At 44.5% G+C, this 26,906-nt stretch overlaps 1 protein-coding gene across 1 annotated transcript in view; it reads left to right on the forward strand.

The window, feature by feature from the left end:
* MUC16 (mucin 16, cell surface associated) overlaps positions 1-26,906 on the forward strand; it is a 111,732-nt gene that overhangs the window by 66,820 nt on the left and 18,006 nt on the right. The window contains exons 28-51 of the mRNA XM_079770497.1: positions 18-77; positions 1,277-1,401; positions 1,674-1,741; positions 2,347-2,519; positions 2,628-2,663; positions 2,877-2,933; positions 6,744-6,865; positions 7,222-7,289; positions 8,968-9,140; positions 9,477-9,512; positions 9,732-9,797; positions 10,712-10,836; positions 11,039-11,106; positions 17,439-17,611; positions 17,717-17,752; positions 18,250-18,374; positions 18,635-18,702; positions 19,360-19,532; positions 19,640-19,675; positions 20,440-20,475; positions 22,029-22,156; positions 22,248-22,315; positions 22,769-22,941; positions 23,235-23,270. Coding sequence (XP_079626623.1) covers positions 18-77; positions 1,277-1,401; positions 1,674-1,741; positions 2,347-2,519; positions 2,628-2,663; positions 2,877-2,933; positions 6,744-6,865; positions 7,222-7,289; positions 8,968-9,140; positions 9,477-9,512; positions 9,732-9,797; positions 10,712-10,836; positions 11,039-11,106; positions 17,439-17,611; positions 17,717-17,752; positions 18,250-18,374; positions 18,635-18,702; positions 19,360-19,532; positions 19,640-19,675; positions 20,440-20,475; positions 22,029-22,156; positions 22,248-22,315; positions 22,769-22,941; positions 23,235-23,270 — 2,229 coding nt within the window. The remainder of the gene's footprint in view (positions 1-17; positions 78-1,276; positions 1,402-1,673; positions 1,742-2,346; positions 2,520-2,627; positions 2,664-2,876; positions 2,934-6,743; positions 6,866-7,221; positions 7,290-8,967; positions 9,141-9,476; positions 9,513-9,731; positions 9,798-10,711; positions 10,837-11,038; positions 11,107-17,438; positions 17,612-17,716; positions 17,753-18,249; positions 18,375-18,634; positions 18,703-19,359; positions 19,533-19,639; positions 19,676-20,439; positions 20,476-22,028; positions 22,157-22,247; positions 22,316-22,768; positions 22,942-23,234; positions 23,271-26,906) is intronic.

Genomic DNA, 26,906 nt, shown 5'->3' on the forward strand with positions numbered 1-26,906 from the left:
CACTGTTTTCTTTTCAGTTGCTATGGCCTCCACCACGTCTCCAGCAACTTCAGCGACCCCAGTACCAGTCTCCATAGGTAGGGGCTTGCTCTATGTAATTTCCCAATAGAGAACCATGACCATTTCTTTATTCATTCAGTAAGTATTCCTTTAGCACTTTCTGTATAAAAGGCCCTAGTAATGCAGAAGCAATCAGAATAGAAAGGGGCCTAGTCTTTGATGGGCTTCCTGCAAGAAAGGCAGACAACAAAGACTTGAGGGTACAAAAGGTATTGAATTAGATCAGAATGGCCTTGGGTGAATTCTGCAGGTGTGGGGGGAGGGGGATTCTTTCTCTAGGCTTTTAGTTTTCATTTCCAGGAAACAAGGGAACCGCATGAGCTCTGTGTATACCTAGACATGCCCCCTACAGGTCCTGGTCAGGGATTTGGGCATTTTCTGGTTGGAATAGGGCCAGCTTTTTCACTCCTGGGCTCCCACTGGCTCATGATAGATTTTGATAACACCTAATGTCCCGGGTGAGGTCCTAGATGAGCTGTCATTGCCTCTATATTACTCATCAGTGAGGGCCTCCTAAAGGCACTCATCAGTGAGGGCCTCCTGAAGGCATTTGAACCCCTGTTCCCTCAGGCCAGAACTAGTGGGATCTGCCTGGTCCTAGGTGGAGGGATTAGTAACACAGACTCTGGGACCATAAGGCCTGGATTCAAATCATGCTCTATCATTTAGAGATTGTGTGACTTGGAGAAAATTATTTAACCTCCCTTGGGCTTAGTTTTTACTTCTGTAAAATGGAGATAAGAATACTGTATTTCTCCAAAGGTTTGCCTCAAGGCTTAAATGAGTTAAAATGTAAGTAAAGCACTTAAAACAGGTCCTTACCCATAAAAACAAAGTGTAAGCATTTCTTCAAACAATTTAAAAAATCAATAAATAAGTGGATCTCATAGAAATAATGTAAATGAAATTTAAAAAAAAAACCCTCAGGAAAAGAGGGTATCTGTCTAGAATTTTAGCAAACCGCGGGGTCATACATGTTTGCTTTCTGCTTTATGATGAATTTACCTCCATAGTGCAATTTTTCATACTTGTCCTCAGCGCCCCTCAGTTCATGCTGATATCTGGGAACTCATCCCTCTGAAGCTGCCTCTTTTGGAAGAGAATAACCCTCCCCAATGCTTGATGACTTGATGACACACATGTGGGCTGCCTCATGCTCAGGCACACTGAGCAGAGGGTGGGCTCAGTAGGCATCTCTCTCCTACCTCCACTGCAGGCACTGTTCCTGCCCGGGTGCCATTCACTCTCAACTTCACTATCACTAACTTGCACTATGAGGAGGACATGGGTCGCCTTGGTTCCTGGAAGTTCAACAGCACTGAAAGAGTTCTGCAAGGCCTGGTGAGAGCCTTGCCCACCTCACTCCTCCTGCCCCAGCTACTGAAGCTGGCCCACCTAATCCCTACCACACCCATAGAACTGACCCTGGGCTACCTCACTCTTGCCCCAACCGCCAATGCAAGACCCACCTACCTAAGTGTCCCACCTGTGGAAGTAGACTCCACCAATCTTATCTTTGTCTGCATAGATGCAAGCCCAACCCATTGATGCCAGCCCCATCCATAACACTCCTGCCCTGCCCACCCACTTACTTCCCTTTCCCTCTTCTACAGCTGAGAATCTTGTTCAAGAATAGCAGTGTGGGCCCCCTCTACTTGGGCTGCAGACTGACCACGCTAAGGTAAGACCTTGGAATAACCAGTTAGGGCAGCCTCAGGTGGTCCTAGATCTAAAGAGTTTGGTTCGATTCCTTCTTGCCCTTCCTGTCGGAAGTGGGATTGAGGAGGCGCTTGTTCTAGGACCAATGGCTCTTTTGATTGTACGTCCCTCATCAACTGTCTCCAGATTCTGCAGATGCCATCAGCAGGATTGAACGCTTAGCCTGATCATCCTTCTGAATTCCCTCCTCCCTTCATTTTGATCAGTGAGGGCATTTCCTTTAGGTTTTCAATTCCATCCCCAGGATTTTCTGAAGCCAAATGTGTTTCTTTCACAGGCTTTAATCTCAAATTTCAGCTGCACATGTGTCTCAATTATGACCTCTCTGTCCTCAAGCCTTGAGGATGCTGGTTTCTACCTTGCAATTTAATGGTGATTCTCTCACCCACTGACTCTGCTCTAAGACCTAGGCTGGCCAGAAGTTGGTGAGCTCAGAGAATCTGAGTCTTACCTCTCTACCAGCCTCCTCATTTCCTATGGATCATTCCTTCCTGCCCCCAAAATGTCAGGACCCCTCCCTAGGAACTCACTTTACTTATTGTCATCCTCATCATCCACTCTTGCCAGGCCCAAGAAGGACAAGACAGCCACTGGAGTGGATGTCGTCTGCACACATCACCCTGACACTGTGGGCCCTGGGCTGGACAGGGAGCGGCTGTACTGGGAGTTGAGCCAACTGACCTATGGTGTCACTAGGCTGGGCCCCTACACCCTGGACCAGGAAAGTCTCTACATCAATGGTGAGGGGCTGCCATTTTTTTACATCGCAGCAGGTTGCACATTCTCCTTCATTTTTCCTTTTCCTTCATCCTTCCCTCTACTCATCTTATCTTTCTCTACTTGTGCAGGTTACACGCACCAGACTCAGGCAACCACCCCTAGCAGTGAGTATTCTGTGGTTTAGAAATCTCTACAACCCTACAAGTCTCAGTCCTTAAGAATGGAAGAGACCAGGCGTCCATTGCCTCCATGCCCCACCCCTACTCCACCCCAGCCTCCAATGAAGAGGGACCATTACCATGACCACCTCCCTCTCTGGTATCTCCAAGGTAATTTGATGGTTCCCCACCCCAATCTTACGTTTTTTTTCTCTCCAGTGTACATGGTGACCACAGTTTCTGCAGAGATACCGATTCCTCTCTCCAGTTCCACAGGTAGGCATTCTCTTCTCTCAAGATGCTTCCAGTCACTCCTTTTGGGTTCTAATCATAGGACAGAGAGGAGGGGTGCAGTAGGTGGCATAACTCCAGCAAAGTCAAGGCTGACTACCCAGGCCCCTGCAAATTTCTTAAATAGCAGTCCCACCCTAGCCCTCAGAGTCCTAAGCCATTCTCTGTAACCTTTTGATGAAAACTATAGGTAGATCCTGAATTCCAAATTATCTCACAAACCTTGGAAGAATGAAAAGCAGAACCTCTCACTGAGAATAGATTTGCCGAGTGGCCAACTTGCCAAATTGGTAAAGGATCCATTCTCCAGTTTACCTACTTAACCAATGGCTTGTTTTAAGGAATATTCCTTGTGAACATATTGAATAGATATGACTTTATTCTTATAATAACTTTATGAATCTGTTCCTTGTGAATATATACAGTTGACCCTCGAACAACATGAGTCTGAACTACACAGGTTCACTTATACATGGATTTTTTTGTCAAGAAATACCTGTATTATTTTTTATCTGATGTTGTGAGTGTGGAAGGCAGACTATATTCATTGATCTACACTATTTTATCTAGGACACTCAAGCATCCATGGATTTTGGTAGTTATAGGGAGCCCTGGAGTAAATCTCTCCACTTAAGTTTGGGGGAGAACCAAAGTTATATACAATTTTCGACTGCACAGGGGTCAGCAGCCCCTAAACCCCACATTGTTCACTATATGCATTGACTGTAGTCTCTCTGGCTATAGTCAATTCATATAGTCATTCCATTTTAGCTACATGATGAGGAATGTGCAATTTATTTAAGTGTGGGGACCATGGGGTTGTTTTTCCATTTCATGAATATTTAGTGTGTGTTTGTCCCAGCCGCCAACTTTTTATAATGAGAACTGTCAAAAATAACCAAAATGTGGAAACAATAGTGCCAGGAGCTTCCATGCATTTGACCCAGTTGTTGACATTTTGTCTCATTTGATTCTTGCACATTGTTCCACTATAACCTGACCCAGGTGCTGCTAACCTATGCTATGGAAAATCTCATAGTGGAAATCACAGGGCTTATGCAAAAAATGGGATTGGGGCTCAGCAGTCAAAAACCTTCTCAGTGACATAAAAAATAGGAGTCTCATAAACAGAAGTTTTACATATGTTTAGTGGTTAAGAAATACATAAATACTATAAAAAAGAGAGACCTTTACTTTGAAAGAGGCCTGTGCTCGGTGGTGGAAGTGGTCATCACAAGGACTGAAGCTTGTGAGTTCTTGTGAAGTGGTTGGGAGGAGGGTTACTTGAAATCAGCAAGAATACCAGACCCCAAGAAGGATATGGTATCCCTCATAACTAAACGGAGGGGTGCTGAATGAGCTGGTAGATCTTTGGGCTATGCGCCTGCATTCTGTAGCAAGGTTAAGCTGGGTGCATTTTTCTGTATTCAACTAGTGTTTATCTTGTGTGCCTTATGGATGAAATTGCAAATGTGCAAACATGAAATTTACCTTATGTTCAAATTGCTCTCTAATGTATTCAATGACCCTGGGTGGGGGGGGGGACATGTTTTCATAACAAACATTATAGCAGAACTGACTACTTAGATGAGACATAGATATTTTCTGAACTATTTGAAAGTTCCAAATATCATGATGTTTCACCATTAAAAATTCCCCAAGAATCACCCAAAATTAGAACATTGTCTTATGTGATAAGACATGATACATGATACCATTACCACATGTCATAAAATAAGAATACTTTGGTAGCATCTAATATTAGTCTATATTCTAATTTTCCCCAAAATCTCTTTTTCATGGGTGTTTTTTTTTCACACCAGGATTCCTCAACTCATATTGTCTTTTCAATGTTTTTGACTTAGAGTATTCCCACTAAGAACCCCCAACCTCATTCTGTTTTTTAATCTTGAAATTGACTTTTAAAGATAGCAGAACAGAATTTTGCTTTGTATATTTGCTTTAAATATACTCTTGAATAATAATATACTTGAAAGGATTATTCATAAAATAATTCTTATTAAATCAGTAAATTGAGTAAATTGGGAAGAATATTTGTTATTTATCAAATTGCCCTTCAGACAGTTTTTCAAATGAGGCATTGAAGGGTGAACCTGTTCGGGAGGGTCCTCAAAGGTACACTGGTAGGAGGAAGAAACAGCTCAAGCCTGGATAAACTTGTGGTCTGTAAGTATTCATTTCCCACTGACGCCAATCCAACCCAGCATAGGGTTTTTGAGGGATTTTCTGGTTGAGCAAAGAAAAAGATATGACCACCAGATGGCAGTAACACACACAAGATTTATTGGGCAGCACTTAGGTTTGCATTGGGGGAGGTCCCTCAGAGCAGCCACCTTCAATGAACAAAATAATGGAACAAACAAAATAGAAACAGAGTCATAGATACAAGAACAGACTGATGGTTGCCAGGGGTGAGAAGATTAAGAAGTACCAACGGAGTCAAACTTCAGAGGGAAGGTAGGGGAGGGTGGGGGACAGGGGGAGAGATCAACCAAAGGACTTGTATGCATGCATATAAGCCTAACCAGTGGTCACGGACAACAGGGGGGTGGGCATACGTGGAGAGGGGTTTGGGATGAGAATGGGGGGATGAGGACATTTATGTGATACCATAATCAATAAAGAATTTTTTTAAAAAAAAAAAGAAGTACCAATGGAGCACAGGTGGGGTGGCTCAGTTGGTTGGAGCATCATCCACTACATCAATGGGTTCGATTCCTGGTCAAGGCACATACCTAGGTTGCAGTTTGATTCCCGATCAGGAGGGCAGGGAAGGAAGTACAGGAGGCAACCAATCTATGTTTCTCACATTGATGTTTCTCTCTCTCCTTCCTCTCTCTCTCAAATAAATAGGCACTTTCTTGAGTGAGGATTAAAAAAAGAAGAAGTACAAATTGGTATTTACAAAATGGTCACAGGGATTAAGTACAGCATAGAGAATATACCAATAATGTAATAACAATGTATAGTGCCAGGTGGGTACTGGAAATATTGGGGGAACACTTTGTAAAGTGCCTGAAACTAATACAAAATAATATTGAGTGTAAATTGTAATTAAAGAATAAAAATTTAAAAAGAGAGAGAGGTTATGGCATGGGGATCACTAGAAAAAGTCAAGAGAACACTCATGGGAGGAGGGAACCAGAGAGGCTATGTGTCTAGGTGATGTCATTCAGCAGCCCAGTGGGTGGGTGGGGGGTCTCTAGGTTAGACAGCTCTGAAGGGCAGCGGGTTTGGACATTTACAGGCATACTGCTTATCTTTTTTATGGCTATCCAATGGTAGGTACAGTTTTACAGGATATGCAGACCAGGCAGTCTCGAAATGGCTAACATGTGCTTGTTTGGGCTATGCTTAAAACAGTTGGACATGTAAAAATCTGAGTTTAGTCCTGGTAAACTTTTGAGCTAATGGATCTCAGCCTGCTGTGAAAAAAATAAATAACCTAGAGGCTAATATACAGCCACCATCTCTGGATCATTAATATAGCACCCTGATACCATCATCTTTACTTTCTGCAGGTGGCCAAAGTTGGGAACCACGTAAAATAGAATATACCACTGCCTCCACTCCCTACCCCCACTCCATCTCCAGCCTCATATAAACAAGAAATGATACCCGTAAAAAGCCCTAGTCATGGGCACCCCCTCCCTTTTATGTCCAAGCTGATGGGGTCCCCGGAGCAGGCAGGGGTTGTGTTCCAGTGACCCTTTTCCCCACATCTGATCCAACACTGACTCAGAACATGGCTTCCCCTTCCCCTCTCCACTGCAGCTGCTGGCCCTGCCCTCATGTCCTTCACCCTCAACTTTACCATCACCAACCTGCACTACATGGAGGACATGCAGCCAGGCTCTGCGAAGTTCAACTCCACAGAGTCAATTCTACAGTATCTGGTGAGAGCCCCCTGCTACCCACTTTTCTTTCTAATTTCCACTCCACCCCTCCTTGCTACAATTTTGGAGGATATAGAGGGCTAAGGAGGCAGGCAGTTCCAAGTTCAAAACTTGGAACTGCCACAGGTAAGTGATGTGACTTTGGAGTAGTGATTAGTCTTTGTGGTATTGTTTCCTCATCTGTGAAACTGAGACAGTAAATCATTTATCCCAAAGGGTCCTTTTGAGAATTAAATGTGGTATGAGAAGATTAGGGAGCTGTTGTGTGTTGTTGTTTTTTTTAAAAAACAACATTGTGTTTTAAATGATGATTAGTTTTATTCTTATTTTTTATTCATCCACTCCTTCCTTCTCAGCTTGAGCCCTTGTTCACCAACAGCAGCATTGGTTCACTCTACACTGGCTGCAGACTGACCACACTACGGTGAGACCTCATCTCTATCTTGCCTTCATATTGTGGTAAGGTGTGGGCTGGTTGGGCTGGCCAGGGCCTAGACTGAGCTATGGGAAGTGAGGTGCCTCGAGCACAATATTTAAGGAGATGCTCACCTTCCGGTGCTAACCCTATGCTTGCACAACCCTGAGAGTCAGCATGTCCTTATATCTTGTATCTGGGTGCCTTGCTTACCTCACGCTATTCCCAGCCCTAGTGCTAGTGCTGTGCCCTGCTACTCTAGACCATCCAATCAGACAGCTAGACTTGCAAGACGTGAGTGGGACAGATACAACTACAGTGTTAGTTAGAAGGATGTAGACAGGAAACAGCAGGGCGGCACTGGACATTTGTGTTTTGCAAGAAAGCTCTCGGCAGTTGAAGGGTTATTATTTTTGCCTTCCAAGTAACAATCCATGTGCAAAGAAATGAAATCTCAATGGATAGGTGCTGGAGCCACCCTGGCTCAGATGTCCCATGCCCCAAAGGGAAATTAATCTATTGTAATAGTTCTGCCCAGTTAACAGGGCCACCCCACTGTCCCAGCCCAAACCTATAGCTTCCTACTGGTTAAAAATGTCCATTTAATGCACTCCCAGAAAAGATGCAGGCCAAAAGCAGCACCAACAGGCAATGAAACTGACACTGCACCTTGTCAAGTAGGAGACCAGAGCTAGAAGCAGCTTAGCTCCAGGTAGCTTCCATCCTGCTGAGGTATAAGGGACACTCTCCCGTCCCCACAACTTTCCCACTCCCCCGCCCCCATTATGCTCTCTGCCAGTGCAACCTGCAGGGTCTCCCAGGTTATCCCTTCAGGCCAAGCTTTCCCTATTGCCCTAGAGAGATGGTAATGCAAGAGGCAGGTGGGCACTGGTAGGAGTCTGCTATGCAGAGTCTCATGGTCAGATACTCACATCTAAAACTTGGCCTGGATCAGCTTTCCAAGAGCTGATGAGTCTTTTATTCGGAGCTACTCTCCATTTTCCTTAGGAAACTATGGGTGCTTTGTAACTATTTGTTTAATTAAACAATTAAGTATTAGCACTTCTAATGTACTTGGCAGGAGGGCTGGGTATTTTATATCAAACATTTCTGAATCCTATGATGTTGCACCAAAGTGATTACAGCACACTCCATGCTGCAAAGATGGGAGAACTGAGTCAGAGAAGCCATGTGGATTATTCAACAAGTGACAGTACTAAGGTTGAACTGATGGGTGTCTGATTCTAAAGCATCCACTCTAGCACTAGATGGGTTGCTCAATGGTAAGAGCATTGGCCCTCAGACTGAAGGGTCCCATCTTCAATTCAAGTCAAAAGCATATACCATTGTTGTGTGTTCGATCCCCGGCCCCAGTTGAGGCATGTGTGAGATACAACCAGTCAATGTGTCTCCCTCACATCAGTGGTTTTCCCTCTCTGTCTCTTCCCCTTCCTTCCACTCTCTCTAAAAATCAATGGGAAAAAATGTCCTTGGGTGAAGATTAAAATAAAGTCAAACACCCACTCTGGTACTTTGTGGCTCAAAGATGCCCCTTGTCCTGTGAGTGCTCATGCCTGGACCAGGAGAGCAGATAAGCAGGCATCCACATACTTCAAGAAGGCTGAGGAAAGATGCCCTACCAGGATGTCTCAGTCCTGTTTCCATATCTATGTCCTTCTCTCCCCAGGCCTGAAAAGGGTGAAACAGCCACTGGAGTTGATGCCATTTGTACCTACCATCCTGACCCTGCAGGCCCCGTGCTGGATAGGGAGCAGCTCTACTGGGAGCTGAGCCATCAGACCCACAGTGTCACCTGGCTTGGTCCCTACATCCTAGACAGGGATCATCTCTATGTCAATGGTGAGCCTCTGGTCGTGACAGATGTCCTCTGCAGCACCAGTTGGATTCTTTCGTCACTGCTCTGAGCTCTGACCACAGGATACACCCATGTCTGCTTCCAGATTTTTCTCTCCTCACTCTTCCACTCCTTGTGAAGTTTCTGTTCTCCACCATATCTGTATATGTCACACACAGAGAGTGGTGGGAAGTCACGGGTTATAGGAGGCACAAGTCACCATCTGTAGGGGCACAACCTCTTAATGGCATCTACTGTTCTCTTACACCAGTAGTCCAACCCCTTCATCCCTTTCTTAATAACCTTTGAAACATCCCATCTCACTCTTACCTACTCTGCAGGTTACACCAGACCAGTCTTGACATCCATCCCTAGTGGTAAGTGTCCAAACCTTAGAAGGCCCTATGGCCCCACAATGATTGGTGGGTGTAGCTGGTTCCTCCTCCCTATGGCTAAGGCCTCATTGTGGGGGAAGGAAGTCTTAGGGTCTTCATTACGGCCACGCCCCTCCCAACTTCAACTCAGTTTGGGCATCAAGGCCAAGTTGTCTCTAAGGTGAAGTTGCATTATTCTTATTTCTGATGCTTCCTCCTCAGTGTCTATGACTTCTACACCCTCCTTGAGAAACTCATTGGCTCCAATCTCCTTCTCCAGTTCTACAGGTAAGAGCATTATCTCTATGTCTACTGCTTTCCAAGCTGCATGCCCCAATGAGAAGTCAAGACAGCATACATGGGCAGATCAAGGCAAGGGGACAGTGTGAGAAGGATAAAATCTAGAGCCTGAGCTTCTGCCCTAAAATAGCTGTATGGCCTTGGGGAAGTGCCTTAATCTTTCTGACACTCATTTTCATCTCTGTTAGATGGGGGTAAGTAACAGGATGTGCCTCCAAGGTTTGTGTGAGGATTATATGAAATACCAGATGGAAAGTGCTAACAAAGGTTATAATGTAGCATAGAGTAAGCCCTTACCAAACATCAGCTGTTATTGATGCTGTTTTTGTTGTTATTATTATTATTATTATTATTATTATTACTACTACTAGAGGCCCAGTGCATGAAATTCATGCACTGGGCCCAGCCAGCACCCTCTCCAATCTGAGACTGCTGGGTCCTAAACACTCGCCTGCCTGTCTGCCTGATTGCCTCCAACCGCTTCTGCCTGCCAGCCTGTTTGCCCCCTAACCACTCCCCTACTGGCCTGATTGACGCCTAACCGCTCCCCTGCCGGCCTGATCGCCTCCAACTGCCCTCCCCTGCTGGCCTGGTCGCCCCCAACTGCCCTCCCCTGCCAGCCTGTTCACCCCCAACTGCCCTCCCCTGCTGGCCTGATCACCCACAACTGCCCTCCCCTGCCGGCCATCTTGTGGTGGCCATCTTGTGATGACATGGGGATGGTGCGTGAGGGCCACCTAGGCTTTTATTGGTATAGATTACTATTATTAATGTTCAAAATAAAGCTTTCCTATTCTGGGGAGAGACATTCTGAGCTTCTGCAGCAGATGTGAATACCAGACTTAAATTTAGCACAGGCAGTGATTCCGGGTGTGATATTTTCTCTCTCAACTTCACTGCAGTCTCTGTCCTTGCCCTGGTGCCATTCACCCTTAACTTCACCATAACAAACCTGCACTACATGAAGGACATGCAACATCCAAGCTCAGTGAAGTTCAACAAAATAGAAAAGATCCTGCAGCACCTGGTAAGTCTCCTCCTGCCCACCTCATTCCTACACTGCCCACTGACGGCCACCATGCCCACCGCTATCAGTCCCCCACCTCTCCCATGCTCCATTCATCTCTTCCTGCCTTCCAACTGATGCCAGCCCTGCTCTTCTCATCCCAGCCCTGCTCCTGCCCTTCCCTATCAGTCCTTCTACTCACCTCTTTCTCCTCCCGCAACAGCTCAGATCCTTGTTTAGGAACACCAGTATCAGCCTCCTCTACTCCAGCTGTCGACTCACCTTGCTCAGGTAAGACCACCAGAGATGTCCCAGTAAGGCACAGTGGAGATTTTATCCACAGTCCTCTAGGGCTGGGTCCTCCCTTTGATCTTAGCCTTTTCCAGCTCCCCACCTAAAACAGCCACTATCAAGAGTCTCTAATCTCACATGCAATATTTAATAGGAGCAAAACAAAATATAATAACCTGAAAGTATGCACCGAATTCTTTCATAAGGATGCATCCCTGGTCCTTCACAAAGAATAAACCCAAAGCCTACCATGCCCCCAACCCACACTGCATATGTTTATTTTTTTTAATTTGAATTCATTGGGGTGACATGGGTTAATAACTAAACTTATGTAAATTTCAAGTGTGTAATTCTTTAATACACATGTATATTGCATTGTTTGCTCACCAACCAGTGTTTAGTCTTCTTCCATCACTATACCAGGTGTACCGGTTAATAATGTGGATTTTTTTTCAATAGGTGGAGTTACACATATGTTGATATATATGCAGTTTGATATGTATGCTATTTTGTTGTATTGACAGCATGCTTCAAAACTTCCTATGTCAAATTTGCTGAAGGTGTTAACATCGTAGATATTTTTACGCTTAAAAATGTCTGATTTTATGCCCCCAAAAAAAGAGCATTTGTAGGAAGTTTTAATTCATTACTTTATTTTGAAGAAAAGTGCTGCTGAAAATTATTGTATACTTCGGAAAGCTTATGGTGAACATGCTCCATCTCAAGATACTTATGAATGCTGTTTTAAACGCTTGAAAAGTGATGATTTCGATGTGAAAGACAAAAAACGTCCAGGTAAACCGAAAAAGTTTGAAGACCAACAATTACAAGCATTATTGGATGAAGAAGTGTGTCAAACTCAAAAACAACTTGCAGAAAGATTAAACGTTGCTCAGCAATTTCCGATCGTTTACAAGCAATGGGAAAGATTTTAAAGGAAGGAAAATGGGTGCCACATCAACTGAACGAAAGACAAATGGAAAACCGAAAAGTCATCAATAAAATGTTGCTTCAACGGCACAAAAGAAAGTCTTTTTTGCATCAAATTGTGACTGGCGATGAACAGTGGATTTATTTTGAGAATCCCAAATGCACAAAATCATGGGTTGATCCAGGTCCACCATCAACATCGACTGCAAGGCCAAATCGCTTCGGAAAGAAGACAATGCTCTGCATTTGGTGGGATCAGGAAGGCGTGGTGTATTACGAGCTTCTAAAACCAGGTGAAAGCGTTAATACTGATCGCTACTGACAAATAATCAATTTGGACCACGCTTTGGTAGTGAAACGACCAGAATGTGCCAGAAGACACAGCAGAGTAATTTTGCTTCATGATAACGCACCATCACACACTTCAAAACCAGTTAAAGACACCTTAAAAGATCTTGCCTGGGAAATACTAACCCACCCGCTGTATTCACCAGATCTTGCTCCTTCCAATTACCATTTGTTCCGATTGTTGGCACCCACACTTTTCTTTTCTTTTCTTTTCTTTTCTTTTCTTTTCTTTTCTTTTCTTTTCTTTTCTTTTCTTTTCTTTTCTTTTGGCACACACATTTTCTCAGCAGCACTTCAAAATGCACGAAGAAGTGGAAAATTGGGTCTCTGAATGGTTTGCCTCAAAACAAGAAAAGTTCTATTGGGACAGTATCCACAAATTACCTAAAAGATGGGGGAAATGTGTAGCTAGTGATGGACATTTCTTTGAATAAAGCACTTTTGATGTTTCTCTTGAAATTATTGTGTTTTCTTTGATTACAAAATCCACATTATTAACTGGTACACCTGGTATATTTGACCCCTTTACCCTCTTCAACCTCCCCTCAACCTCTCCTGTTGTCTGTATCTATGACTTTGTTTGTTTTGTTTGTTCATTTGTTGCTTTCTGTTTTCTATCCCACATATGAGTGAAATCATAAGCTTCTTATTTTTTTCCATTTGATTTATTTCATTTAGCAGGATACTTTCAAGGTTCATCCATGCTGTCATCAAATCTGTATATTTCATCCTTTCTTATGGCTGAGTAGTATTCCATTGCATATAACTACCACATCTTTTTTATATAATCACCCATCGAAGGACATTATTTCCATGTCTTGGCTTCGTGAATAATGCTGCAATGAACATACGGGTGCATATATATTTTTAAATAAATGTTTTCAAAAATTTTCAAGTAGATATCCAGAAGAAAGGTTTCTGAATCATATGGTAGTTCTATGCTTAATTTTTGGAGGAAACTCCGTACTATTCTCCATAGTGGCTGTACCAGTTTACATTCCTACCTGCAGTGAATGAGAGTTCCTTTTTCTCTACATCCTGTCCAACACTTGTTATTTCTTCTCTTGTTGATAATAGCCATTCTAACAGGGGTAAAGTGATATCTTATTGTAGTTTTAATTTGCATTTTCTTTATAGCTAGTGAAGTTGAGCATCTTTTCATATGTGTGTAAATGGCCATTTGTATGTCTTCTTGGGAAAAGTGTCTGTTCAGGTCCTCTGCCCGTTTTTTAATTGGATTGTTTGTTCTTTGTTGTTGAGTTGTAGGAAGAGTTTACATGTTTTGGATATTAGCTCCTTATCAGAGGTATTGTTTGCAAATATCTTCTCTCATTTTTGCCTTTTTGTTTTGTTGGTGGTTTCTTTTTCTGAGCAGAAGCTTTTTGGTTTGATGCAGTCCCATTCATTTATTTTACTTTTACTTCCCTTGCTTTTGGGATCAAAGTCACAGAAGCTTCTCTGAGACCAAAGTTCATAAGTTTAGTACCTATGTTTCTTTTTATTTATTTTATTGTTACCAGTCTTATGTTTAGGTCTGTGATCCATTTTGAGTTAATTTTTGTGTATGGTGTCCAATAACAGTCTAGTTTCATCCTTAGGCATGTGGCTTTCCAATTTTCCCAACATTATTTACTAAAGAGGCCTTCTCTTCTCCATTATATGTCTTTGATCCTTTGTAGAAAATTAGTTGCCCATATAGGTGTGAGTTTATTTCTGGGCTGTCAATTCTGTTCCATTTGTATGCATGTCTGTTTTTCTGCCAATACCATACTGTTTTGATTATTGTAGCTCTGTAGTATAATTTGAAGTAAGAGAGTATGCTGCTTCTGGCCTTATTCTTTTCTCAGGATTGCTTTGGCTATCTGGGTTTTTTTGTAGTTCCATACAAATTTGATGAATTTTTTGTTATACTTCTCTGAAAAGTGCCATTGGGATCTTGATGGGGATTGCATTAAATATGTATATTTCTTTAAGTAATATGGCTAGTTTAATGATGTTGAGTCTTCTGATCCATCCATGATTGTCTTTTTGCCTTTCTCATTTTTTTAAACAATGTTTGTAGTTTTCATTGTATAGGTCTTTCACATTCTTGTTCAGTTCATTCCTAGGTATTTTACTTTTTGTTGTAATTGCAAATGGAATTGGTGGTGTGTGTTTTTTTTCCATTTATTTTTTCTGAAATTTTATTGTTAGTCTATAGGAATGCAGTAGATTTTTGTACATCAATTTTATATTCTGCAACTTTATTGTATTTGTTTGTTCTAATCACTTTTTTTGGTGGATTCTTGCCATTGGCAAAAAGCAACAATTTTACTTCTTTCCAATTTGAATGCCTTTTATTTCTTTCTCTTGCCTGATTGCTCTGGCTAGAACTTCCAGTACTATGTTGAATAACATTGATGAGAGTGGACATAATTGTTTGTTCCTGATTTTAGAGGTAAAGCTTTCAGTTTTTCACCATTGGGTGTGATATTAACTAGGGGTTTGTCTTATATGGCCTTCATTATGTTGAGATGCCTTCCTTCGATACCCATTATATTAAGTGTTTTAATCATAAATGAATGTCTTATCTTATCAAAGGCTTTTTGCATTAATTTATATGATCACGTGATTTTTGGTTTTTATTTTATTAATATGTGCATCACAGGGATCAATTTGCTTATATTGAACATCTTTACGTCCATGGAGTGAACCCCACTTGGTCATGATGTATTATCTTTTTAATGTGTTGTTGTATTTGATTTCCAGTACTTTAAAAAAGTTTTTTAGATCTATATTTATCAGAGATATTGGTCTATTCTTCCTTGTGGGTTTGATCTAATAAGTATAGACTACTTTGGCTGGAAAGTTTATTTCAGCCCTTTTGCGATCTGCTGAGTAAGGATTTTACTGCTCTTTAGGCCACAGGGTGGGTGCTTCCTGAGTCTGAAGAATCAGTTGTTTCATACTGGTGGGCTGTGGAGCATTGCAACTTTTTGCACCACTTCTGTGCCCCTGGCCCTGGGCCCAGCCTTAGTGTGCCAGCCACACAGACCCAATTGCTGTCTCTGCCCCTCTGCTTTGCCCAGTGTTAGTTGCACCCCAACCCTTACCTGCTATTGTGTCTGCTGAAGTCTTGGGGAGCACCGGACCTGTATACAGCTTCTGTCTCTGTTCTTTCCCTTCTCATCCTGTCCCCACTGTTCACTCAGATATGCCACCTTTAGTTGTCTCAATGCGATATATCTCAGACACCTCTGTGTGTTGAGCATGGAATCCTTTGTTGAATTATAAATGTTTGACTTGTTGTAACTTAAAGGGGAGAGACCTGGAGGTCCAGTCATGCTGCCATGCTGCTGATGTCACTCCTGGATATAAGTATTCTGAAGACTAACACACAGCAAACACTTAGTATGCATCAGACATTGGGGTTCTTCACGTATGGTCACTACTGACATTTGAGGTCAGGTAATTCTTGTGGGTGGCTGTCCTGTGCATTGTAGGATATTTAGCAACATCTTGGCCTCTACCCACTAGATGCCTGAAGTACCCCAATCCCCCAAAATTATGACAATCAAAAATTTCTTCAGACATTTTCAAATGTCCCCTGGGAGTGCAAATCTAGAGGGTCATTTAAATGATTTCCATACATCATCTCCCAAACTCTTTAAACATCATTATTAATCTCATGATTTTACAGATGAAACATCAAGGCACAGAGAAGTTCAGGAACTTGCCCAGAGCCAATAGCTGCCAAATGGTGGAACCGGGATTCAAGCCCAGTCTCCTCAGAGCCCAGGCCTTTGCTCACTAAGCTTACTTTATCTCTCTTCTTTGTGAAGAACCTTTGGTTCATTCTCATTCCACATCATCCCTGCCTTTGATTGTCTTCTCCCTTCCAAGGCAGAGGTGTGGAGCTCGGCCCTAGGTCATCTAGGGATGGGGGTTTCTGAGGAGGGAGGCAGAGAAGCGAGGTGAGCAAAGCAGGTCTTTGATATCCTAATGTGTGGCCTGCTCTATTCTGACATCTTTTGGAGTGTTGAGCCTGAGTGTCCATCTCCCAGAAATAACTCTCCAGGCCTCCAAAAGTAGAATTTGAGAAAGAACTATCTTCCTGAGGTGTCAGAACAGAGAGAGATGGAATGAAGTCACCTTTCTTAGAGCCCAGCCTGGGGTGCCGCTGCCCCACAGTGAACGTGACCTCTCCACTCCTCTGGCCTGGAGTTCCACGCATTTTCTTTCCTTCCACAAACATTGCTGGGGCCTCTAGTGTGTACCAAGCTCGGTGCTTTGCTCCAAAAATTTGATGGGAGCCAAAGCACAGATTCTGTCATCAAGAATTGTGTATTATATTAATTATATGCAAATATGTGTATATATATTAATTACACTATTCTAAGCAAATTACTAATATCAATAGACTTAATCCTCACACGATATACCTGGATACCATGATTACACCCATTTTGTAGATGAGAAATGATGGCCAGTGACAACATTGAAGTGCTGAGAAATGAGGGAAGTATAGGACCTAGAGGAACTGGGATGAGACCTCATCCTTGGAGAGCAGAAGTGATGGCCAGGAGACACAGTTCTGGGGCAAGAGGAGTGTTGCAGGCAGAGGGGATAACGTGGGGAAAGCAGAGTCTAAGGCAGAGAGGACTTATTAGAAGTACTCACCTTCGAGGAGGGAGGCAGAGAGGCTAGGTGAGCAAAGAAGGTCTTTGATATCCTAATGTGCCTGTTTGCGACATTGGAGCTTTATTCACAGGCAGTAGAGAGTGAAAAGTTTTCAGCAAATCTGTCTAACAAGGACAGATTTCCATTTAGAGTTGCACATAGAATGGATTGTAAAGGGTAGGGAGGCCAGTGAAGGGGGTCCTTTACAGAAGGTGGCCTCTTATGGAGCTGTTTTTACAATGTGTAGCAAATTCACTCAGTGATGGAAGATACAACATTCCTGTTGGAAAGAGCCGCACCACTTCGAACTTTCACTGTGGTGCCCCACAATGTTCTCAAGGACCTTCTGCAGATGGATCCTCATTGTCTCTGCCTCTGTGTCCCTACCTCCACAGGCCTGAGAGAGATGGAGCAGCCACCAGTGTGGACATAGCCTGCAACTACCGTCCTGACCCTGCAGGCCCCGGGCTGGACAGAAAGCAGCTGTACAGGGAGCTGAGCCAGCTGACCCAAGGTGTCACCAAGTTGGGTCCCTACGCCCTGGACCAGGACAGTCTCTATGTCAATGGTGAGCAGTGACCACCTTTCCCTTGTGTATTGCTGAGCCCTCATGCTCCCCCAGCATGCCTCTTATTCCTTCCCTACATCCAGCACCTTCTCCCTCTCTCTGCAGGTTACACACACCAGACTTCAGAAACCACCCCCCATGGTGAGTACTGATGAGTAGCCTTTACAAGCCCCCTTTACCCTACCAGGAAAGGAAGTGACAGACCCCTGCCCACATCTCCAGCTCTCAGGGAGGGAAAGGGTCAGGGACACAGGCTGGGGAGTCATTGCAATACCACACAGCTGTGAGTCACTTTTGTGTTGTTAGCTGAACACAGAGAAATAGCCACTAAATGTTGGTGGGTGGATGGATGGAGGAAAATAAGTTAGCAACTGATTTGAGATAAATAATAAGTTTAGGTGTAAATCGTCTCCTTCAAAGCTGGATAAGCTTCCAAATTGTTCCCTCCTTCACCTGCTGCATATGATGGTCTAACCTCAACACTGGTGATTCTGGAATCAGGCCACAAGGACCATCAGCCCTCACTGTGTCTCCAATGAGATGGCCAGTGGTCTCAGGATCATGGCCTCAGGCCCTGCCCCCTCCATCCATCCCAGGCCTGACTCAGTGTGGGCTCTCCTCTCCCTCCCCTGTTGCAGCCACAGGACCACCCCTGGTGCCTTTTACCCTCAACTTCACCATCACTAACCTGCAGTACATAGATGACACGTGGCCTCCAGGCTCCTTGAAATTCAATACCACCGAGAAGTTCCTGCAGCGCCTGGTGAGAGCCCTGCCCATGGTGCTAGATTTACCCACCTAACCTCTGCCAAGCACACTGATGCCAGCCCCACCCACTGCACCCTCTCCTGCTCATTGAAGCCATCTATTTAAACTCCCTCCTGCCCACTGGTGACAACTCCTCCCACTCCTGCCCTGTCCATCAGTGCTAGCCCTGCCCACGTCTCTCCTACCCAACCTTAGATGACCATCTTGCCCCTGCCTCTCCATCCATCTGTTTATTTCCTTTGTCCTCACCCACAGCTCAAGGCCTTGTTCAAGAATACTAGTGTGGGCACCCTCTACTCAGGCTGCAGACTGACCCGCCTCAGGTGAGACCTTGTATAGCCAGCCAGAGCAGCCTCAGGTGCTTCCAGATCTGAGGAGTTTGTTCTGCTTCTTCCTGCCCTCCTTGTCTATGTTCTGAGAAGAAGTGGAATTCAGGAGGTGTTTGCTCCAGGACCAGTGCTTCTTCTGACTGAACCTCCTCCTACCAGCTGTCCCAGATTCTGCAGAGCTCATCAGCAGGCTTGGATCCCTAGTCTGGTCATCTTTCTGAATTTCCTCTTCCCTCCCTTTGGCCAGTGAGGGCATTTCCTTTAGGTTTTCAGTTCTGTTTCCATTTTTCTCAAGACAAATGTGTCTTCCACTTGCTTTAATCCCAAATTCCATCTCTATGCATGTCTCTTGAATGAGCTTTCCTGTCCCCAGGCCTTAAGGACATAGGTTTCTGCATTTCAATTTAATCATAATTTTCTCACCCACTGACAGTTTCTGCCTTGCAATTTAATAATTTTTCCACCCACTGACTGCTCACAGTGTGGGGATGGCCAGAGTCAGTGAGCTCAGAGAATCTAAGTCTGACTTCTCACCTCTCTACCGCCTCCTCATTTCCTATGGCTCATTCCTGTCCTGCCCCCAGAACTGTCAAGACCCCTCCCTAGGAATTCACTTCATTTATTGTCATCCCCGTCACCCACCCTTGCCAGGCCCAAGAAGGAAGGGACAGCCACTGGAGTGGACATCGTCTGCACACACCGCCCTGACCCTGTGGTTCCCGGGCTGGACAGGGAGCGGCTGTACTGGGAGCTGAGCCTGCTGACTGGTGGTTTTACCCAGTTGGGCCCCTACACCCTAGGCCAGGACAGTTTCTACATCAACGGTGAGGAGGGCCATCTTTTTTGCATCACAGCTTGTTTTACATCCTCCCTCTCCATTGCCCTTTTCCCTAACCCCTCCCCTTCTCACTCTGTTTCTCCACATTCGCAGGTTACACCTACCAAACCCAGACCACCACCCCTAGCAGTGAGTATTCTGTGGTTCAGAAGTCTCTACAGCCCCGTAATTCCCAGACTTTAGTAACGAAAGAGGCCAGGAGTCCACTGCCTCCATGCTTCACCTCCACCTCACCTCCTGCCTGGGGATAATGGGGACCAGTACCCATAGAGTTCAGAAGTGGCCACCTTCTCCCTGGCATCTCCAGAATGATAATGTTCCCACTCGAGTACCGGGGATGCTTTCTCCCCAGTTTCTGTGATGCAGGTGTTTACATCAATGCTGAGGGGCTGTGTTGAGGCTGGGTCTCCTTCTCCCCACTGAGGAGGCTCTATGTTAACAAGCTTCCAAGTTCAGACTCTCATTGGGGCCTCACATTTCAGAGGGATTTGAGCAAGGCTTTTGCCTCTCTCGGGGCAGGGACGGTGAATTTTGTGTCTTCCAGGTGAGCACTTTGTCTTCCTTTTAATATATCCCAGCTGTGAGTCCAGCTGCCATCTCGTCAATGGCCAACTTTTTTACTTTATTTTTTTTATTGATTTCAGAGAGGAATGGGGAGGGAAAGAGATATAGAAACATCCATGAGAGAGAATCATGGATGGGCTGACTCCAACATGCCCCACACTGGGGATCGAGCCTGCAACCCGGGCATGTGCCTGACCGGGAATCTAACCGTGACCTCCTGGTTCATAGGTTGACACTCAACCACTGAGCCACGCTGGTCAGGCCAATTTGCTTTCCTATGGAAGATGTCTTTCTTCCCCCTTCCTCACCATCTCTCCCTCTCTTTACAGGTTACACCCATTTGTCATCAGCCACCACCCCCAATAGTGAGTATTTCAGATTTCTGTCTGTGACCACTGCCCTGTCCCTAAAAATAAGCTGCTCAACCAGCCAACTCTTTTCTCCTGTTACCGGCCCCGCCCATGAGGATGGGAAGGAGTCCAGAGGTCATGCAGAGGAATGTGGTTAAACTAGGGGTGTAAGGAATCACCCTCCCTCCCTACTCCCCACACAACTGACCCCAGGATAAATGGTGCATAGAGAGAGGTGCACATTTTTATAACTAGACCCACCACTAATGCCACCATTCCCTTAAGATTACAGTACACTTTAGATTTTATTCCTGGTGGTTTTCCTCAGTTCCTGTGACATCCATACCCTTCATTTCTCTGTCTCCATCCCCCTCCAGCAGGCCCACAGTTAGGAGGCACCAAATCCTCTCTGCAAAATTACTCATACTAAATCACTTCTCTCATTACTCACTCACCTTCTAGCGATACTAGATCACTCTTCTTGTTGTTCACTTATTCATTTACATGGATTTCAGGGACCACCTAGCTATCAGGATCCAGCTGCTCAGAATCCAGATCCTGAGTCCAGCCCACATCACACAGCTGCTACTGATCTTTGCTCCACCCACCTCCTAGACATCGTCCAGCCCCTTGGTCTCTGACCCTAAAGTCATCATCTTTTCCCAAACTTACTCTTTCTCATCATCACCAAGGCAAGCGCCAAACTTGACTCACCCTGTTGCTCACCTCCTACCTCCATCCATCACCAGATCATCTCCTCTCCTTTCGGAATATCTCATGAGTCCTTCTTTTCTCTGCATCTGCATCACTCGGCCTTTATTCAGGCCACCTGCTTTTTTTGCTAGGGCATCTGCAGATGCCTCCACTCTAGCCTGCTACAGTCTATACAGCAGCTGCAGTCTCCCTCCCGATGTTCACATAATTCCTGTCTGTTGAGAATCTTTGGATGACCACCTGCTCTACAAATCACACCCAAACCCCTGAGCTGCATAGACACTGCCTCCCCTTCCTGGGCTCAGAGGCTCCCTCCAATTTCATGTCTAGATTCCCCCAAGGCCACAGTGAAAGGATTTCAAGTTCCTTAAGTGTAACTGCTTTGCCCTCCTGGCGGACCTTGTTCCTTCTGTTTGAGCACTTTTTCCACTTGCTCAGCTCCTGTCACCTACTCTTACTTGAGCTTTTGGTGAGACCAGAAATGATGTTTTCTCTGGGAAGCTTTCCCCAGTCGTTGATGGAGTGTCTGTCTTTGAACGGTACATCTTCTGGCTTCCCTGCATCATAATGCTCTGATCCCTCTCCTGGCCACAACATTAGGAGACTATGCCCTATTCATCTTTGATCCACAGAGTCCAGCACAGAGCCTCTCACACAGTAGAGCTCAATAGATGCTCACTGAATAAATGAGTAGAGGTTCCCGATGTCTTAGCAGTTGCATAACATTCTCTCTTTCAGCTCCTGCAGCCTGTGGCTGTACTTAGTCCACTGCTGGTGCCCCCTGGTTAGATCCCCAGGCACCCTTGATGTTTACTGTGATCCCAGCTTAACATATTTCTCTTCCTCCCCCACAGCGGCCACTGCCCCCACCCTGTTGTTCTTCACCCTGAACTTTACCATCACCAACCTGCACTACACAGAGGACATGGGGAACCCAGCTTCCTTGAAGTTCAATTCCACTGAGAGGGTCCTACAGCAGCAGGTGAGGGCTCTTCAACGACCAGCGTCAGCCCCACCTCATGCCTGCCCACAGCCCTCAGCCCTTCTGCTCACTACCCCCTTTTCCCCTCCAGTTGTGGCTCTTGCTCGGTAAGACCAGTGTCGGCCCCCTCTTCTCAGACTGCAGACTGGCCTCGCTCAGGTGAGACACCCCCCCCCAGATAGAGTGATTTATCAGGCCAGGTGGACCCTCAGACACCAGCCAGCAGGGCTCAATTCTTGGACATGTCCCTGGCACTGCTGGCCTTCAGCACCCTCCGTGATACCTCCATGCTTCTTCGTGCCCAGAGGTAGTGAGAATGCTCAAGGCTTAGACATGAAGCACCATGTTTATAGTTCATGTAATTGAGAGAACATTTTGTTTTCATTGAAGGTTTTTCTATTAGAGAACTACTGCATCCTGTCTGCAAATTCTAATTAAAATGTCTTCTGTGCCTAATTGTGAGAGGTTGGCTCAGATGAGAGAAATTTAAGAGAGCCCCAACAAGGCTTCAGAGCTACCCCTTCAGCATTTCCTCAGCCTACTCCCTTTCACTTTCCACACCCAAAAGGACCCCCTTCCATATCCCACATCCCCATGTCCTTCCTTCTCCAGGGCTGAGAAACATGGAGCAGGCACTGGTGTGGACATTGTCTGCACCCACCACTCTGACCATGCGGGCCCCAGGCTGGACAGAGAGCAGCTGTACTGGGAGCTGAGCCATGAGACCCACGGTGTCACCCGGCTGGGTTCCTTCACCCTGGACAGGAACAGCCTTCACGTCAATGGTGAGGAGTTAGCTACAACCATGATCTCTTTCCCAGTTGGGGTTTGTGTTGCCTCCATTTCTCTAAAGCAATAAATCATCCTTCCTTCCTTCCTTTTGGTCCGGGTTCAGTCTTCCTTGTGATGAAATAATCCCTGGGTCTAGCCACCTTCAATCTCATTGCCTGGTTGCCTCCTCCTTGAATATTTCTCCACTGCCTTTTACCTCTACTTTCATCACACACAAAAATCCCTTTCCCTTAATCTCTATGTTCATCCCAAAACTCACTCAGTTCCTCTCGCCTTCTCTCTGCAGGTTACACCTTGCAAGTCACAACCATGACTCCCACCAGTGAGTATTCCTGGCCCCTATTTCCTGGGTTTCATTCCCACTTCAGTTGTGGAAAGCATTTGTTCTCCTTCACCTTCTGTCCTTGGTGAGAGAAACACCTGAAAGGGCCCCTAACACATTCTTTCTTTTTCTCCCGGGGTTCTGGTAGAGAATTCCAGCCGAGGGTGAGAAAATCTTAGACACTGACATGGTTTCCCATATCTGACCCTCACATGGTTTTCATTTTAATTTTTCTAAAACCCTACCCTGGGTTCTCTTTTCTTATCCTTTCATTCATGTCTTTGTTGTTATTAGTTTCTCAACATCAGTGTTACACCCATTGTTTAATTGATTTTTGGTGATTTCAACTCACTACCTTCCAGGCACCATCTAAGTTGCATACTGTATTAGTCCGCTCTGGCTGCCATAACAAAATACTGGGTGGCTCAAGCAACAGAAATTATTTTCTCACAGTCCTGGAGGCTGGAAGTCCAAGATCAAATTGCAGGCAGGGGTGGTTTTCTCTGAGGCCTTTCTCCTTGGCTTACAGGTGGCTTCCTTCTTGCTGCCTTTTCACATGGTTGTCCCTCTGTACACACATTCCTAGTCTCTCTGTGTGTTCTAATCCCCTCTCTTTATAAGCACATCAGTCAGATTGGATGAGCCCCCCTCCACCAGTGGCCTCATTTTAACTTAATTACCTCTTTAACGGACCCTATTCCAGTCACCTACCGAGGCAGTAGTTATTAGGGTTACAATATATGGATTTTGGGAGAGGACACAATTTATCCCAAAACATATACACTCTGTCCTTTAATTCTCACTACAACCATGTGAGAATTAGCTCCATTTTACAGATGACAAAGCTCAGGCTAAAGAGGCTGCCAGCCCACACAGCAAATAAATAATAGAATCCAGAGTCCCTGTAGTTCCAAAACTTATGCTCTAACTCTCCATTATGGGTTAATTTATTTCAAAAGGCTTATTTTTGGTGCACACCTACTGTGTTTTAGTTTATGGGCCAAACTCCCTTTGCATCTGAAGCACTGCTTTGAAAACATTGTAGGTTTTCAATAATCAATCGCCCTTGCATTAGGGTGTGTTTTCTCAAACTGCCCTTGGGTCCAATTACCCTCTTTACTTTTTCCAAACCATGACAGGCTTCTGGGCTCCTGAGTTCCAATAACAACCATCTTTTCCTAAATTATATTAGGAAAAGTAAGTTAAAGTCAGCTCCATTGACTGTGTTTTGTTTCTCATTATTCAGTCCTGGGAATAGTTTCTGGAGCATTAAAGGAACAAGTCAGTGCACATGGAGGCAACACAAAATTGATGGATGGAAAGAAGGAAGAGGTGATGAATGGAAGAAGGGAAGGAGAGAAAATGGAAGAGCAGATGGAAGGGAGAAAAGATGAATGGAAGAGAAAAGAGTAAGGAGGGATGAAATATGTATAAAACAGATGGAAGAAAAGAGGGATGGGAGGAATTAAAGATGGATGGATAGATGGAAGAAAGGGGGATAGGAGGATGAACAGAAGGATGCATAAAAGGAGGTGTAAATGGGAAGAAGTAAGGAAGAGAAGCACTGAGGTAGGAAGGAATGATGGTTGGAAGGATGGATGGATGGAAGAATGGATGGGTGGGTAGATAGATGGTAGAATAAAGAAAGAAATGGAAGAAGGAAGAAGAAAAGATGGATAAATGAAAGTGAAGATGGAAGAAGGAAGGTAGGAAGGAAGCAAGGATCCATAGATGGATGGAATGGAAGATGGATGGAAAGGTAGAAGGAAGTATGGACAGAAGGAAGCGTAAAGGGAATGATAACAGAGTAGAGGGAAGGAGGAAGGTGGGGAGGTAAGCTCCCCTCCCAGAGTTTTGTCCTTAAATAAAAACTGTGCTCCTGCATCACTTACCTATTCTAGAGTCAAGCCATGGGACCACTAGTCTTACCTGTATCATATGTTCATTTATTCTACTTCTATTGGGGCCTATACAGATCATCCCAACTATTGAACATTGTACTAGCTGCATGTTGTCCTCTGAGCCATGGGTGGTCACAAGCAAGGTCTAGGGTTCCAACCAGATTTTTCCTCCCTTCAGCCATGTGACCTTGGGCAGATGACCATTTCTGTGCTTTGGTTTCCTTCTTTATTTAACGTGGATAATCCTAGAACCAGATTATATTTATCCATGTAAAAAGCTTTGACATAGTGAGGAGGTGTTTGCTTATTAAATTTATGTAATGAATCCTCATATAGTGTTTACTCTGTGCCTAGCACTATGCTTAAGCATGTTACAAAAACTAACTTGTTTAAACCTTATACTTTGAAGTAGGAACCATTATTATCTCTTCTTACAGATGAGTAAATTGAGATGCAGAGCCCTGGCTGGTTTGGCTCAGTGGATAGAGTGTCGGCCTGCAGACTGAAGGGTCCTGAGTTTGATTACAGCCAAGGGCACATGCCTGAGTTGTGGGCTTGATCTCCAGTAGGGGGCATGAAGGAGACAGCTGATCAATGATTCTCTCTCATCATTGATGTTTCTATCTCTCTCTCCCTCTCCCTTCCTCTTGTAAATCAATAAAAATATATATTTTTTTAAATTGAGGTGTAGAGAGGTTGGTTATAGCTGCTAGGATTTTTTTGTTTGTTTAAATTTCTTTATTGATTAAGGTATCACATATTTGTCCTCATCCCCCCATTCCCATCCCACACCCCTCCCCACGCATGCCCCCACCCCCCTGTTGTCCTTGACCACTGGTTAGGCTCATATGTATGCACACAAGTCCTTTGGTTGATCTCTCCCCTTTATCCCCACCCTCCCCTACCCTCCCTCTGAGGTCTGACAATCTGATCCATGCCTCCTTGTCTCTGGGTCTGTTCTTGTTCATCAGTCTACGTTGTTCATCATTTCCCATAGATGAGTGAGATCATGTCCTACTAGAAATATAAGAACTGAAAATGAGACAGGCAATAATGGTTATGCTGAGAGACAAATGAATCAGTCTGTAGTGAGTTTCTTTCTGGGCCAACAGTTCTTTTGAGACCCAATTTCAATGTCAAACAGTTCCTTATGTGTACATGTCAGCAATGATATTTCACTTCTGGATGGTGGACAACTGGTGGTAATGCAGGTCCGACCCTCTCTGGTTTGGTCCTGGGCAACCTGCAATGACACACAGCTGCTGACTGCTAGTATGGCAAGGCACTGCTAGGATTTTTAAACTTTTTAAATCGATGCATAGAAGGTTGACATACCTGGTTGTATTGGCAGGAGAGATGATAGATAGATGATAGATAGATAGATAGATAGATAGATAGATAGATAGATAGATAGATAGATGATAGATAACATAGGTATATAGAAAGATCAATGATAAATAGATGAGAGATTAGATCTATCTCCTGCACTTACAACCAGGTATGCCAATCTTCTGTGCAGTAGTTTAAGGAGCCAACAATTCTCATAGATATAAATATAGATATAAGTATGAAATTCTCATAGATATAAATATGATATCTATCTATCTATCAAAAGGAAGAGAGTGAGAGACTGAGGCACAGAGAGACAAAGATAGAGACAGGGAGCAGAAAGAATATGGATAAAAATACCAGGGGTCATCAGTTCCCCATCAGCATGGCAAGTTAGAGACTTTTC

The sequence above is a fragment of the Cnephaeus nilssonii genome (genome assembly GCF_951640355.1).
Source record: "Cnephaeus nilssonii genome assembly, chromosome: 5".
NCBI lineage: Eukaryota > Metazoa > Chordata > Mammalia > Chiroptera > Vespertilionidae > Cnephaeus > Cnephaeus nilssonii.